Source organism: Muscardinus avellanarius (assembly GCF_963383645.1).
Source record: "Muscardinus avellanarius genome assembly, chromosome: 15".
Lineage (NCBI taxonomy): Eukaryota > Metazoa > Chordata > Mammalia > Rodentia > Gliridae > Muscardinus > Muscardinus avellanarius.
Window position 1 is genome coordinate 37,524,228 of NC_137801.1, and position 16,857 is coordinate 37,541,084.

At 42.7% G+C, this 16,857-nt stretch overlaps 1 protein-coding gene across 1 annotated transcript in view; it reads right to left on the minus strand.

Annotated features, from left to right (window-relative positions):
* Positions 1-3,360: 3,360 nt before the first annotated feature.
* ABCG5 (ATP binding cassette subfamily G member 5) overlaps positions 3,361-16,857 on the minus strand; it is a gene marked incomplete at both ends in the record, with an annotated part of 30,677 nt that continues 17,180 nt past the window's right edge. Inside the window, 7 exons of the mRNA XM_080711184.1 lie at positions 3,361-3,550; positions 5,665-5,781; positions 8,763-8,948; positions 13,882-14,020; positions 15,436-15,641; positions 15,741-15,954; positions 16,411-16,540. Of these exons, the coding sequence (XP_080567310.1) occupies positions 3,361-3,550; positions 5,665-5,781; positions 8,763-8,948; positions 13,882-14,020; positions 15,436-15,641; positions 15,741-15,954; positions 16,411-16,540 (1,182 nt within the window). The remainder of the gene's footprint in view (positions 3,551-5,664; positions 5,782-8,762; positions 8,949-13,881; positions 14,021-15,435; positions 15,642-15,740; positions 15,955-16,410; positions 16,541-16,857) is intronic.

Below are 16,857 nucleotides of genomic sequence, written 5' to 3' on the forward strand. Positions count from 1 at the left end.
TGTGTGTGTGTGTGTGTTTTACTGGAGATTGAACACAGGGGCATTCTACCTCCAGGCTCACCCCACTCTTTTATAGACCCCAGCCCTTTTTATATTTTGTTTTGAAGCAGAGTCATGCTGTGTTTTTGAGGCTGTCCTCAAACCTGTAATCCTCCTGTCTCAGCCTCCCAAGTAATGGAATTACAGGCATACTCCACCACACACTGAACTACATGTTTGTTTGTTTGTTTGTTTTTGGTTTTGGTTTATTTTTGGTGATACTGGGGGTGGAACCCAGGGGCTTTTCTACCTCCGGGCTACACTCCCAGACCTGTTTTTATACTTTATTTGGAAACAGGGTCTCACTAAGTTGCTGAGAGCCTCACTACGTAGCTGAGGCTGGCTTTGAACCTGTTCAATCCTCCTGTCTCAGCCTCCCAAGCACTAGGATTACAAGTGTGCGCCAGCACGCCCGGCTATGTGATTTTTTTAAAAAATAAAAGAACTTTCTAATATTGTGTGAGTTGTATAAATTTAGTGCAGCATATGTATGTTTCTGCTTATGTTTTTAAAAATATAAAAGCAAAAGTGTTTGGTAACAGGTTTTTTGTGGTACTGGGGCTTGAACCCAAGGGCATTCTACCTCTGAGTTAAACCCCAGCCCTCTTTTTTATTTTGAAACAGGGTCTCACTAAGTTTCTTAGGTTGGCCTTGAACCTGCAATCCTCTTGTCTCAGCCTCCCAAGTACTGGGACTACAGACGAACAGTACCACACCTGGCTGGTAATGGTTTTAAGTCTAAGGTTAAGTGCCCATGTTAAATACATCCCTTCTAGAAGGTATAGTCAGCTGTAGCTGGTGGGAAACTAGAATTGGGTTCACAGGTGCCAGGATTTTACTTTTAATACCAAGGCTTAAGAAGAACCTGAAAGTACTTATTTAAAGTGCACATTTTTTCATCAGCACCCCCCAGTGAGACGGACACATTTGTTTAAGTATTACTTTTTTAAGAACAGGAAAAGGCCAGGCGTGGTAGCACACACTTGTAATCCCAGCAGTTGGGAGGCTGAGACAGGAGGATCACGCTTTGAGGACAGCCTCAACTACTTACTGAAGCCCTCTGCAACTCAGTGAGACTGTTTCAAAATAAAGAATAAAAAGTAGGGCTGGGGATGTAGCTTAGAGGTAGGATGCCCCTGGGTTCCATCCCCAATACTGGGGGAAAAAAAATACAGGCGAATTGAGGAAAACCACAACTTCATCAGTTGGGAATAACCAGGAACATGCCCAGGGTGGCATCTTTAAGAGCCTTCCCAACTCTGCAAACCTGTGTTCCTGCTAGCTGCATTCAACTTTAAGTATAATTGCTATCACTGATCAGGAAAGTTATTCTCGCCTTTTCATTTCCACATATAAAATACATTGACTCTAATATGCCAAGCACCTAGCTTCAAAGGAGCGCATTTACCAGGTCCAAGAACCCTAAGACTGACGAGTGTCATCTGAGTGGACGTCTGCCTATGGAGATGCAGTCGGGCTTCATGAACTCTTTGCAGGGCATGCAGTTCTAACACTTGGGAACAGAGTTTTCCGCATGTTTTTGTGGAATCTCAGTCTTAAGAACAGATCCCCCCCCCTGCATGCTGTGGAGAAAGAGCTCCCTTTAAATTCATAGTGAACATTATGATCTCAGAAACATCACCGACTTGGTGGGAAGAAACAACCTATTCCACAATAGTAACAGGAATTTTTATTATGTAATTTGATTTTCTTAAACATCACTGTCCATTTTTGACTTGAGACACAAACTGTCACATGTTGAAAGACACTGTGTTTTCCTCAGATGCTATCACTAACATTTAATAGCTGGAAGTCACGTGCAATGTCAATTTTCCAAATGTTTCTGAGCTAGAATGAAATTCATCTGCATATGAATAGTAGAAAATGTTTCCACTTACCTTGTACACCCATATCTTTTGTAAGTCGAAATCAGTGATTTCAAAAGAGGTTCCTGTGGGACTCTCTTTGAACTACTTTAATAGATTATCATCTCCAGAATTGTCTATAACTGATGTGACATATATAATCTGTAAGGCATTATGTAACTATTATACCATAATCATCAGTGTCAAAGACTTTATAAAAATTGACAATACTCTTCTGGTAATTTACCATATTCTCCAGGTCCTTAAATACTGTTCTAAGCAATAGAATTTGACTGTGGTTCCCTTAATGAAATGATCCTGCCTGCTCTAATGTGAGCCATCTCAAGTGCTATAATTTATCATTCTTTACAAGTTAGGTCACAGCAACTGAACAAGTTCATGTGTTCTCTAGGACAGTCTCGCTCACAGTTGCCATGGTAACACAGACAATTTCCTTTCAGACCTGTACATGAAGTAAAGATCAATCAAAGATAATCAGTCATTTGGTAGAAAATCCATTTTAATTGCCTATGTCTGTCCTTTCATCCGTAGAAATACATGACATAGGTATCTGTTTGTATTTAACATTCTTTCCACAAGTCAACACCATGAATTCCTAGTATACGACCCTCTCTTCCTTGGTGGAAATGTGTCAGTGAGCATTCTTTTTCTATATGGACTTTAAATAACAGCTGTTTTCCAACTTTAAAGAAGTAATTTTTCAGTGTATACACCTTATCTAGTAACATTTACTTTTGATTTGATAAATAAACGAGAAAGCAAAATATAGCAAACTCATCTTTTAAAGTACCATCAGAAGTCTGTCTGGCGTGCACTGTTCACCATTCAGCTGCTTCCTGAAGTTTTTCATTTTTTCCTTTGGTAAAATCACTGGGTGTTCTGATCGGTGGTGTTTACCGTCTGTCCCATGTCCTCTCCATGTGACTGGGTGGCCCAGTCCTCTCTTGTGGACAAGTCCACATAAATGTGGCTTTTAAATGGCAGCTAAAGCCTTCTTAATTTTGCTTAATGCTTTGCTTCTATTAAACCCATAACTTTTTTTCCTATTCCTTCTAGTCATTAATCATTCAAATTTGTTTCTGAATGCTTTATCAATTATAAACTTAATATTTTAAACTGACTTTTCTGTGTCTACAGCAAAGAAAACAGTCACACTAGTCTTCTATAGGTTTATGAATCATTTCATTATTTACATTCTTGGACTGGCTCAGTCACAATTTTCAAATACTACATGTCCGCACAAGTTGGGACATTATGAACCACTTCCATTGCGCACTCGAGTTCTGTGTGGATCCGAGGGCACATATGGAGTCTTAATGGTTAAAAGACTTAAACTGTTCCATCAAGAAAGAAATCCAGGGCATTCTTATTCCAGACATCTGAAGCATCTTGTGCAGCTCGCAACTTAGGTCCCATTTTCCTGCAGTGCCCATCGCTATCTGCTGATGAGATAGTCCCTTATTTTAAAAACAACTATTCCCAGGATGACAAGAACTGGGATAAATGAATATAAAATCAGAAAGTTCACTGTGAATCTGGAAGTTGCCCCTGGGCAGGTCTTCTCAATGTATTGGATTCCTTGAGTGATGGCGCACATTGGATGTGTTGTCACAGAATTGTTTGAGCTGCCTGCCGAGGAAAAGATTGACAGTGTCAGCTATGCTGTAGCTCCAGCTACTCAGTCAGCAAGTATTTACCAACTACGCTGCTAAGTGTCCTTCTTCATGAAAGATACCGAACATTTTAAAGAACCTGTAATTCACAATTAGATAAAGCAAGAAAGAACCAGACCTTGGCTTCATTTGAAGATGGAAATGTGTTTGTTTCTATTCGGAGTAAAGATTCATTGCCATATTCCTGCTAAAAATCCTGATCACCTAGCACTAAGTACCCTGAAGTCATTGACATTATCACCTAAAAATATTTAAAACTAAATTTTACCATGTTTTTTTAGTTGTCTTTAGAGGTCTTTGAATTTCCTATGGCCCCAAAGATCATGTTGTGTTCCCAGTGCTCACCTGTGGGACTGGGGAATAGACTTTTGCTATCGGAATGGCTCTACTCAGCTGTCGTCTGTGTACATTCAGGGGAACAGGAAGCCACTTTGGCCTACTTCCAATTTGTTCAGGAGATAGGGGAACTGAGTCTGTCTAGAATGTGCTAAAATTTACCTCAGTGTATAAAACGTCTGTCAGTTTCTAATAAAACCAAAGTGGCCTTATGCTTTTGACTTTTGACAAAAAATTAACTTGGCTAATGCCTATCTTTTTATTTTAAAAATCACAGAAAATGTTGAACTTTATTTCAAAACAAGGTTTTTAATTTTTTTTATTTTTTGTAGGTATATTTTAAATTTTTTTCAGCATCATCCATCTTTCATTTAAAGATTAAAGTCATAATCTTTAAAGGAATATTAAAGGCTGGAAGCAATCTGAATACATTTTCTCTGAAGAAAATCAATAAACCTCACTGTGACAAGAAGGTATTATTGCCATATAGTCATTAAAACAGCTTTGATATATTTGTGACATTAAAGTAATATACTCACTTAAAATATACATTATCATTAAATGTAGCTTTTTCAAAAGCTATTCATGTAGTAACTGTGCTTTACCCTTTAAAAAAAACTTGTTTATGCTGGGCGTGGTGGCGCATGCTTGTAATCCCCGCGCTTGGGAGGCAGAGACAGGAGGATCGTGCAGGTTCGAAGCTAGCCCCACGCGCTGGCTTAGGAGACCCTGTTTCCAAATAAAAAAAGAAATGCAAAAATAGGTCTGGGAGTGTAGCCCGGAGGTAGAAGGGCTTCCAGGAACCCCAGTACCACCAAAAAAAAAAAAAAAAAAAACCACAAACAACAACAGATGCGGGCGAGGACGTGGAGAAGTGGGAACTCTAAGACATTGTTGGTGGGATTGCAAATTAGTGCAACCACTTTGGAAAACAGTATGGAGAATCCTCAGAAGAATGGAAACAAATCTACCACTCGATCCAGCAATACCACTTCTGGGTATCTACCCAAAAGATAGAAAACCAAACTACCAAACTAATGCATGTGTATCTATGTTCATAGCTGCACAATTCACCATAGCCAAACTATGGAACCAGCCAAGATGTCCATCAACAGATGAATGGATTACAAAACTGTGGGATATGTACACAATGGAATTTTACTCAGCCATAGAAAAAATACAATTGTGGTATTTACAGGGAAATGGATGGATCTTGAGGACATTATGCTAAGCAAGATTAGTCAGTCACAAAAAGTAAGGAATTGGATGCTTTCCCTAATATGTGAAAGCTAGGGTGAAAGGGGTCATAGGAGGAACTCCAGGTGAAAAAGGAAATCCTATAGAGGAGCAAATAAGGCAACCTAACTGTGGGGATGGGAGGGGGCCGAGGGAAATGCTTTAAAGTGCATGATGTACTTATTCATATCAAAGTCAACCACTAAACCAAGCATGGGAGGGAGGGATAGGAGGAAGTGAGGTGGGGACTGGGTGGGGGCTGGCTGGGTGATATGTGCATTTATGTCTACACAAGTTTTTTACCCCATTATATGTATAAATACAATGCACTAATATATTTAAAATTTTTAAAAATTAAAAAAGCATAACAGAATTTGAACAAAACAGGGTTTTTAAATCAATATATTATAAAATATTTATTCCCAAAATACATTGCCCTCTGAAAATTGTTTCCTCAGAGTAAAAGGTAAAAATAACATTCCAAAATAAAATACTTACCACAAGTGAAATTCAGTCCATAGAACTCATTGACTATAAGAATCTCACAGCAATATTTTTGGAATGTAAAATATCTGATGATTTTAAAAGGAATGGGCATTTCTTCTATATTTCTTAAGAAAAAGAAAAAAGAATAATTTAATAGGCTCTGGTGAATAGCTTTACCAAATGAAAAGAACAGCAATCCTTATTTTGTGTTTTCTAACACAGATATAATTTTTCATCTCTATTAAAAATTATGCTCATGATAAAATTCTTCAGATAATATTGAAAAATATAAAAAATACCATTGTGCAGAAATAACTGCATTAACATTTTGGTGAAAAAATTATTTATATATACATATACCTGTATGTATGCATAACATAATGAATATGTTTATAAAATTTTACATATAGAATTAAGACTCTTCATACTCTTTCCTGACCTGCTTTTTTCTCCCAAATATATGTCTCAGACATCCTTTCAAGTCAGTAAATGTAGGACTTACTCATTTTTTATCATAACTTGGTGGTCCAGCCGGGCGTGGTGGCGCATGCTTGTAATCCCAGCATTCGAGAGGCTGAGACCTGAGGATCGAGGTTCGTGGACAGCCTCAGCTACTTAGTGAGGCCCTCTGCAACTCACTGAGACCCGGTATTCAAAATAAAGAATAAAAAATAGGGCAGGGGGTGTGGCTCGGAGGTCGAATGCCCCGGGGTTCCATCCTCAGATCCGCAAAAAAAATAAAATAAACAAATAACCTGATGGTCCAGTAAATATATTCATGCTCAATTTGTATCTGATTTTTTGTATGCATCATTCACATAACATACAAGAAAACACATGCCTAGCACACATTATATTAGAGGACAGTATTTGTGATTAAACAGAGATTTGGAGGTGTTGCTGTGTACCCTAAGAATACAAGGGGTATAAGGGAGGGAGAGAGCAAACATCCAATCACTGTGAAAATGACTGCTACCTCTTCTCCGGTTTATTTCAGGAGACACTTCACGCTATACTGCGGCCTTCTGGATCTACTGTATAATCTCTATCAGTAAAAATAGATATTAATTCTGTTTGCCAGATACTAGTTCTGTCCTATCCCTAAAGAAGTCACAATGTAGTTGGGGACAAAGAGCATATGTCCTTAAGACCCTAAAAATGCACAGCAGCAAACTCTCTGTGCCGAGAAGTACTTAAAATAGTACAAATACCCATGACATCCTTATACTTGGTATTTACGGTTTCCTAATCCCAAGCAAGCCCCAAATTCCACTTTCAGTTATTGGGTGGTCATTGAGAAAGACTAATGATAAACGAACCCCAGCTCTGCCCTCAAGAGGCGGGCAGTCTGTTAGGTAAAGGCTACAACACGAGGTAGCTGTGGTGGGCAGTGACAGGGTCTTTTCTTTAGTACTGGGCGTTGCACGTGGGGCCATTCTACCGATGAGCTACACTCCAGCACTTTTTGTTTTTATTTTTTTGAAACAAGATCTTGCCATGTTGCTGAGGGTCTCGGGATGAGACCTCTTGATTGATCAAACATATTTCACTTTGCTTTATGGTATGTCACTGGGCATTACTTATTCTAGTTTGCAGTGTTTTCATGCTGACTATCTTGTCTATCCCTCATGATCTCTTAAGGTAGGTGGGGCCCAGATAAGAACCTCCATTTTGCTGGGCGTGGTGGCGCACGCTTGTAATCCCAGCATTCGGGAGGCTGAGACCAGAGGATCGCGGTTCACGGATAGCCTCAGCTACTTAGTGAGGCCCTCTGCAACCTAGTGAGACCCTGTTTCAAAATAAAGAATAAAAAGTAGGGCAGGGGGTGTAGCTCGGGGGTCGAATGCCCCTGGGTTCCATCCCCACACCCGCAAAAAAAAAAAAAAAAAATACAAAAAAATGAGGACATTAGTCATGCTGCTAAGCCGTGTAGGAAGTCTCTGGCTCCTAGATCAGCCTTTTGTCCAGGGAGCTGTGTACACCACAAGTTTCTCATTGTGAGGAAAGTTGAACAAAGTCAAGTCTGAACCTAGTTTTCTTATATGAAAATAGGTTGCTCTATGAGCTAAACACACATATATATGTAATTACAAACAGTAGATGCTCTGGAGGGTTTTTTTTAATTTTATTTTTAAGCCAAAGAAACAAAATCTTCTTTATGTTTCCTCAGGGACCACCTAGGAAATTTTACAAAATTTTTCTACCCTTTCTTCTGCCACTTTTTAAAAAAATGTATATGTGTGAATATGTGTGTTATTTGTTATAAAATGATGCTTGTTTATATTTGTTATAAAATTATATTTTATATCATTTTATAAAGTGTTATAAAGTGATATTTGTTATAAAATGATGCTTGTTAGAGAAAATTTATAAAGTATACAAAATATGAAGAAAAAATAAAAGCATCACTCAAAGAATTAGCTAACATTTGGTATGTATCATTTAAGTCTTGATAGTTTCTTGTGCAGTCTTCTACAAGATGTCTATTGTTTTTTGTTGTTGTGCTGGGAACTGAACCCAGGGGGGCTCTACTTTATTGCTATACCCCAGCACTTTTTATTTTTTATTTTGAAGCAGGTTCTCACTAAGTTGCTGAGGGCTTCATAAAGTTGTTGAGTCTGACCTCAAACCTACAACTCTCTTGTCTCAGCCTCTTAAGTACTGGGATTACAGGCATGCACCACTGCACCCGACCCTACAGGTTCTTTTCTTATCCAACTAGTCTTAATTCCTAAAAATAATTGGGAATTGGGAACTGAAATACAAATTTAATGATGCCGGGTCTGAAACAAACTAACATGTATACTGTTTCACCTGTAAGGTGGGCTGTGGATTTTTCTGGAACATACAGATTGGCTTTTCTTGTTTTAGTGGCTTATTATATGTGAATCACATTAATAATACACTTGTGTTGTCATCTCCTGATTCCCAATAAGTAAGCCATTCTATTGAATAAAATGATCCAAGGTCTAAGGCAGTAATGATTAGCAAGTAGTATTAATGCTGTCGCACATAGCTCTCCTCTGGAATTCCTGTCTAGCAATCTGATCAGGTCGTCATTAATGACAAATCATACCAACCGAAACGCTGTGAATCGTTCTCTTACCTGAGGAATCCAGATCCAACAAGCACCCCAGCTATGCTCAGCAGAGCCACCACACTATTGACGATATTGGGGTTTTGGACCATACCAAGCACCACGAGAGTGAGAAATTCACCAATTAAGTGGGGGGCCAAGAGAGCAGCGGAGAAATAGCCAAACCTGGCCACCTCAGGATATAAGCCCAGAGTCCTAGAAAAACACAAGAGCTTTAGTTTCCTCTCCAAGTGCTATGTCTAAGACAAATACCCACTTGCCTTCTATGGATAGATTCCTGGGGCTTAGCCGGTGGGAGGAGATAGCAGGGCAAGCCAAACTTCCCTTCGCAAAGCCTTTTAGGAACAGAGCCAACATTTGAGACCATTTATTACACAGTTGTTTCCATTGGCTTCAACTCTGTGAGCTGTTGGGTGCAGTGCCTTCATATCACATAGGAAGGTATTAAATTACCCAGACAGCAGTCACCAGGGCAAGAGTAGGGCTGTTAACTCCCCAGGACTCGTCATAAAAAGGCATTTCTTCCTCCTACCCAGCACCACTCCTACACTAACGCTAAGGGCTCACCCAGCGTGCTCCTCAGAAGCCCCATTCCCTGAACCTCGTGTGTGTGTGTGTGTGTGTGTGTGTGTGTGTGTGTGTGTGTGTTGTGTTACTGGGGATTGAATCCAAGGCCACTCTACCACTGAGCTACATCCTCTGCCCTTTTTACTTTTCATGTTGAAACAGAGTCTCACTAGGTTACGCCGGCTGACCTCGATCCTCCGATCCTCCCGTCTCAGCTGCACCCCTGGGCCCGACTCTCATATCTAATCTGCAGAGTCATTGCCAGCATGAAAACCCTTCGCTGGTTCATCCTCTGACAGATTAGCCTTTCCCTCACCCAGGACTACTTCTTCCTATCCTGATCTTTTTTTCTAATAACCACTTTCTTTGTAAATAAGGCAGCCTATATCCATGCCCCTTTCCTCCTATATTCCTTTCACCAAATTATATTATATGGGTTGATAGCATGTTTGAAATGACCGGACAGCGTGGTTGCTCTTCATTCCACCTGTAGCGTAAGGGAAGGAAACTGGCGTTTCTTATATCTACCCCTCTCTACCTGTCTTCAAGACCAGCCACCTTTCCTCTAGTATACACATTTGCATATACTGCTAATTCCCTTCCCATTGTAGTGTTGGGATTTTTCGGGGGCCTCATCCATGATGGGAAAGCACTCTGCCACTGAGCTATATCCCCAGGTCACCCCTTCTTTTCCGGTACTGGGGATTGAACCCGGGACATTCTGCCCCCAAGTCACACTCCCAGCTCTTTTTATTGTTTATTTTGAAACAAAGTCTTGCTAAGTTGATGAGGATATCACCAAGGTTTTGAGGCTGGCCTAGAACTTGTGGTCCTCTTGTCTCAACCTCCCATGTGACAGGACTGCATCACCACCCTGCACTTCCCAGCCCTTTTTATTTTTTTATTTTGAGACAGGGGCTTACTAAATTGCCCAGGCTGTCACTGAACTTGCAATCCTTCCGCCTCGGCTTCCTGAGTCACTGAGGTTACAATCGTGCTCCACCACACCCTGCTTGCCTTGTGGCTTTTACCTTTGACCATTTAGAGCATCTGGACAAAGGTCTTTCTTTCCAGTCCTGTCCGCTATCGTTTTCTGTGAAGTCTTTGCCCACCTTTGGTGAGTCATCAACAGAACCGCTTGTCTCCTTTGCTGACCTCCACGCCGGCAGCCTGCTCTGCCTCGTCTTGGTCACTCGGCGTGTCTGAGACTTATATATTCCTCAAAGCGTTGCCACTTCCAGGATGTGGGACTCCCAAAGCTCCCTTTCTGATCTGGCCTCCTGCCACCCACTGCCCCAGATTCTCGCCCTCGCCGCTCTTGGCATCATCGCTTCCCACCTTCACCCCGCTCCTCCACTCGCGCGGTCACGAGCATGTTGAAGATGGCTCGCCCCCGTGCTGCGGACCCACCCTGCGCCTCTCCTCAGCTGGCCTCCTGCGCCCCTCGGGTCGCCCCTGCTCTCCAGATTCTGACGTCATGTCCATCATGGCTAGTATAAACCTCAACCTTGTTGTTGTTGTACTAAGGATAGAATCCAGGGGCATTCTACTTCTGAGCTACACCCCAACCTGCCTGTTTGTTTGTTTTGTGGTGGTGGGGACTGAACCCAGAGGCATTCTACCTCCACGCTATACCCAGAGCCCTTTTTTTATTTTTTGTTTTGAAACAGGGTCTCACTAGGTTTCTGAGAGTCTCGCTAAGTTACTAAGGCTGGCCTTGAGCCTGTGATCCTCCTGTTTCATCCTCCAAGTACTGGGATTTCAGGCCTAACCACCATTCCAGGCTTATTTATTTTTATGTTTTTGTTGTTGTTGTTTTTTGTTTCGTGTTTTTTTGTTTGTTTGTTTTTTGTTTGTTTGTTTGGTTGGTTGGTTTTTTTTTTTTTTTTTGGTGGTACTGGGGTTCCTGGAAGCCCTTCTACCTCCAGGCTACACTCCAAGACCTGACCTATTTTATACTTTTATTTGGAAACAGGGTCTCTTAAGCCAGCGAGGCTGGCTTCAAACCTGCGTGATCCTCCTGTCTCCGCCTCCCAAGCGCGGGGATTACAAGTGTGCACCACCACGCCCAGCTATTTTTATGTTTTTGAAAGAGGGTCTTGCTAAGTCGCTGAGGGCTTTGCTAAGTTCCTGAGGCTGGCTTCAAACCTGTAATCACCCTGATCACAGATGTGTGCCACAATGCCCTGCTACAAACAAGGATGATTCCAGTACCACCTTCATGGAATGTTCGCAAGGATTACATTAACTACTGCGTTAAAGGTCACAGTGCCCGACATAAGGCAAGTGTTCAATATGCCTCAACTGCTATCTTTGTTGAATTCCTTCATTATAAGCCTTGATCTTACATTTCTTTTAATTAAAATCATCTGGAGATGTGTTTAGGGCCAGATGTGCTTTCAATCTGAAAGGGAAGGGAGACCATACTTCCTGCAGTGGGACCTGTGACCTACCTGTGGTCAAGCACATTGATATTCCTGCTAAACAGAGCATTTATGTGAGACAGGTATAAAAGGCCCTTGTCGGCTCCAGTCAGACTTTGCCATTAAATGAGTAAAATCAGGTCGAGCTGAGATAAGAGTTACAAGTCCATGCTTCAGAGCTGTTTAGACTTCAGAACCTTTGCCAGCCCGAGTGCAACACCTCCACTTACTGCAGCTCCTACCACTGTGCCTTGCACTTAGTAGGCATTTAACAAATATTTCTGTCATTTAGTTAAAGTACTTGCTACTGGCTCAAGCCGGGCGTGGTGGCGGACGCTTGTAATCCCCACGCTTGGGAGGCTGAGACAGGAGGATCGCACAGGTTCGAAGCCAGCCTCAGCTACCTAGTGAGGCTCTCAGCAACTTAGTGAGACCCTGTTTCTGAATAAAATATAAAATAGGTCTGGGAGCATAGCCTGGAGGTAGAAAGCCTCTGGGTTCTACCCCGATACCACCAAAAAATAAAAAAATAAATAAAGAAAGAACTTGCTACATGGCTCAAAGCTGAGCTGCCATCAGAAATGATTCTGCACTTTTATTTTTTAATCCTGACCCTGGTTTAAAATTGCCCTGTCATCTAGAGTCCTACAGAACGGATTCTTCCTCATGTTCAATATCTCAATTACTATAGGGTTTTCAGAATCAGCACCTCGTCTCGTTTAAGGTACATGTGAATCAGCTTGGGGATCTCATCCCTGCAGAGTCCATGCAGCAGAGCCTCGTGTGAAACGAGCCCCGGTCTAACGCTGACACGTGGTCCCTGAGCCAGGCTGAGGAGAAGATTCTGAATGAACAAAGTCTTCACTTCTCACCCAACCTTATTTTACTCAGAACTCATCAACTTTTAAAACTTCACCCACAGAGCACGCGGGACATGCTCTTCCCGTAATTCAACCGGCTTGAACCAGACAGGCTGATGGTTTTCATCACAGGCCAGAGATTTAGTACCTTCCCAAGTGTCAAAGAACGAGGCGGCTTCATCCGGGCCAGCAAGGAAGCCACCTGGTCCCTGCGATGGCCCCAGGTTGACAGACCACCCTCCTGCTGCCATGGGCCAGCAGCCTGCCTCAGTCATTCTCTAGAGTACAGCCTACTTCTAGGAACTAGCACTAATACCTTCAAATTCTTAATTTTAGTTGAGTTTGGTGGTGCATGCCTATAATCCCAGGACTCGGGAGGCTGGGACAGGAGGATCGCAGGTTTTGAGGCTAGCCTCAGCAACTTAGTGAGACCTTGTATGAAAACTAAAATGGCTGGGGGTATAACCTCAGAGGTAGAATGCCCCTGGGTTCAATTCCTAGACACACAAAAAATCTTAATCTTGGCACTCATGCTAATTGTGCCCTCCTTTATCTCACACTCCTACATCATGCTGCATAATAATGACTCGTACTGCGTATCATGAGTCTGTACCAGCTCTGATTAAGAGCACCTGCATATGAATCCGGGCAGTGAAGAGGCAAAATCCTATCCCATGGCTGCAGCTCTCCCCGGGATGATGAGTTGGGCCCCAGAGTGCCGGGTAATTAACCCCATGTTTTTCCTAAGGCAAAACCACAGTGGGGTGTATTCATTTCGAGTCACCCCCCCATGCCATTTTGGCATGGGGCTGTATTTCTATTTTCTGTATTTCTATCTTTCTAATAAACTTCTTTAAATCTTCAAAAAAAAAATAGAAATGGATATTAAAAAAAACCCACAGTGATTGGGAAGCAGATCGTGTGAATCTCTTAACTCTATGAACTCTCGCATTTATATATTTATGAATAAAAAGAAGCCATCCATCCAACCCGACAGCACCTGGATGTCTCATGGTTCCCAGTGCTAACAGCTGCAGCAGCCTGCTCTTCCCTGGCACACGCTGGCTTGCTCTCAGGTCCCATAAGTTGGATCATTTTATTTATAAGGAAATAAATGTCCTGAAGGACAAAACATTGCACCAGATATAGGTGAGATGTGATCCTGCAAGGCTGAGGACACGGACTCAGCCCCCCTGAAGCTCTCTCACACGCCCCTCGGGCTCCCGTGACTTCTCAGGAAGCCTGGCCTGGGCCGCGCGGCCCTGGGCATCCTCTTACCAGTAGCACACGCTGCTGAAAAGCACAGTGGCGACGATGCTGAAGGGCAGCACGTGCAGCACGTAGGCCAGGAGCATCTGCCACTTCTCATACAGGCCGTCCTGGCTCTCCCGGTCGCTGATAGCGCGGAGCACGGGGACTGGCGATGAGAGGCAGGTTTCAGAAGTAATTCAACACAGAGCTGGGGAGGAGACCCAGCCCGGGCTCAACCTGTCAGGGCCGGGTGGTGGGGACCAGCTGGGCATATTCCCTGGTCATGGAAGGAGGGGACCTGCCATCCACAGAACAATACAGACTTCCCACCCCAGAAATCTACCCTCTATCTGAATTGTAATATGGTTGCAAAAGATAATCAGAATTTAGCCGGGCGTGGTGGCACACACTTGTAATCCCAGCATCTGGGAGGCTGAGACAGGAAGACTGCGGTTCACAGACAGCCTCAGCTACTTAGTGAGGCCCTTTGCAACTCAGTTTATTCAAAATAAAGAATTAAAAAAAAAATAGGGCCGGAGGTGTAGTTTGGAGGTAGACAGCCCCTGGGTTCCATCCCCAGTACCGCAAAAAAAAAAAAAAAAAAAAAAAAGATAATCAGAATTGATTTCCCTCTTTCTAAAGTAGAGGGTTCTCACCAACTCAAGGAAAGCACATATAAAAGGGGCACAAATGGCCAGGCGTGGTGGCACACGCTTGTAATCCCAGGACTTGAGAGGCTGAGAGAAGGATCACAAGTTTGCAGCCAGCCTCGGCAACATAAACCCTGTTTCAAAATAAAAAATAAAATAGCACTGGAGGTGTAGCTCAAATACAGAATGCCCCTGAGTTCAATCGCCCATGCCACTAAAAAACAAAAAGCGAACAAACAAAAGAAGCATGGATGAGTATTTTGAGGCACTTCATCTTTCCTCTTCTTGTACTGGATGTCGGCCCACAGCAACCTGCCGCTCACCCTGCTCTCAAAGGGTGAATAGCCTGGTGAATGCCGAGACTCATCATTGCTCTTCAGGTCCATCTCTAGGATCCGCTTTGCAAAAGGCAGCATCATCCTTCCCTCTCGGTCCCTGAACTTAGCATTGCACTTTGGGTCCCCCTCTAACTCCATTCTCCTGCATTAACTGTGACACCTGGCAGGTATGTGTTGCTTCTGGATTTCCACTGAGCTTGAAAATTAGGAGCTGATCTTTCCAATATAGGCTCCAAAAAGAAACTAACAGTGCACAGCTGGCCTGGTAGCTGGGACCCTATGGACTGTGCATCCTCATGACCAAGATGAGATAGCAGGGATGATCTTTGAAAAACTCTCCCCTAACTCTGCCATCAGTACCTCACAACTTCATGTTTTCCTGGATCCTTAGACCCTCAGAGTAACCCTCCAGTGAGCTAATTTATACTGGGGTGTTAGGAACTCAACAGTTGCCTTTCCCCATAAAGAGAATCTGGAGGGAGCCAGAGTTAGCTCCGAGAAATGCCCTCACCTGGTGAACTTTTGCAAGGTGACAGCTGGGGGAGGGAGATGTTTAAGGAGAAAGAGGTGTACCTTCTGCGCACAACACTTACACAGATTCACAGCATTGAGCATGCCTGTATATGGGGTGGCACCCACAAACTGGTACAGGAGACCCACACGGTCCTGGATAGCACCCTTTAGCATATCATTCTGGACCCGCAGGAGGTAGAAAATGAGGAACAAACCCATGATCAGATTCTGAGTAAGACGCATAATCACTGCCTGCTTATTTCTCAATAAGTTTCGTGTCACTCTCCTGAAAACCAAACAACTCTATTTTAATTTCTCGTCTTGCTTTGTTGGTGAATATCTAAAGACCTAAAATGGGCCTTGCTTCCATTCCCAGGGCTCTTACCTCAAGAGAACACACAGTTTAGAGAGAGGTCCAGGAGGATCTTTGGTTTTGAAAGGAATCATCGGTAAGGTTTTCAGGTGATTGGTTCTTTCAATATTCTCCAAAGTTTTGCGATAGATTTCTGATTCTTTGAAGGCAGACTCAAACATCTGGACTCTCTTGTAGGTTTCTATTTCCCGTTCCTTGCTTTGGGTATCCACTGATGTCAGGTCCACTAAAAGTTTTTCCCAAAAGATAGGACTGTATGTGTTTAAATACATATATGTATATATACAATGGATAATAACATGTGTTTTGTCATTGACTTGGGAGTATTAGCCACAACACCTCATCCATCCGGATGAAACCTGCTGTTAGTGCCCACCTAGAAAAATCAGAATATTTTAAAGCTACCCAGCAAGGCCATGGGAATCGCACTGGGACTGTCTAGGAGGATTCAGAAGCTCAGTTTCTCTCTGACAAAGTAGGGGTGTAGAGTTTGTTTGCAAGAGATCCCACCTCTCATTCTGATAGGTCAATTGTGGCAAGTTAATTGACCCCCCCCTTGAAAAGTAAAAAAAAAAAAAGACACCAAAACAAAATTCATTATAGTTGGTGTCATCCAGGCAGAAATCTGAGATGAGAAAGTGTTTGAAAAATGCATGATGGGGAATGTGAAAGAAAAACTTACTGTAGAAGTCAAAAGGGTTGGAATGTTCAGGACAAGGGTAACCACAGCCACTGAAGAAATCAAGCATTTCCTCTGGTGTCCCACAGAAAACCAGCTCTCCGTAGGTCAGGATGGCAATTTTGTCAAAGTGCTGATCAGACAACAGACGATGTTAGTGTGTGGTCAGGTCATCATGTCCTTATGGGAAATACATTTCCAAACGGTCAGTCAGTTCTTAGATTACCTCCGCCACTCACTGGTATTCTGAATAGGTCCATGAAGACACCTGGCGTATGTCCCTCAACTTACCAGCTGGGTCTCCTGTGGATCGTCTCCCTCCCATTCTGAGCCCCAGCACCACATCTAGGGTAAAGAAGAGCTACTGGGACTGGATTTAAGCTCCAGCCCCACTGAAAGAATGACCAGGGGCAACCTGGGATAGTTTGTTTGCTGTTTGTGTTTGAAATC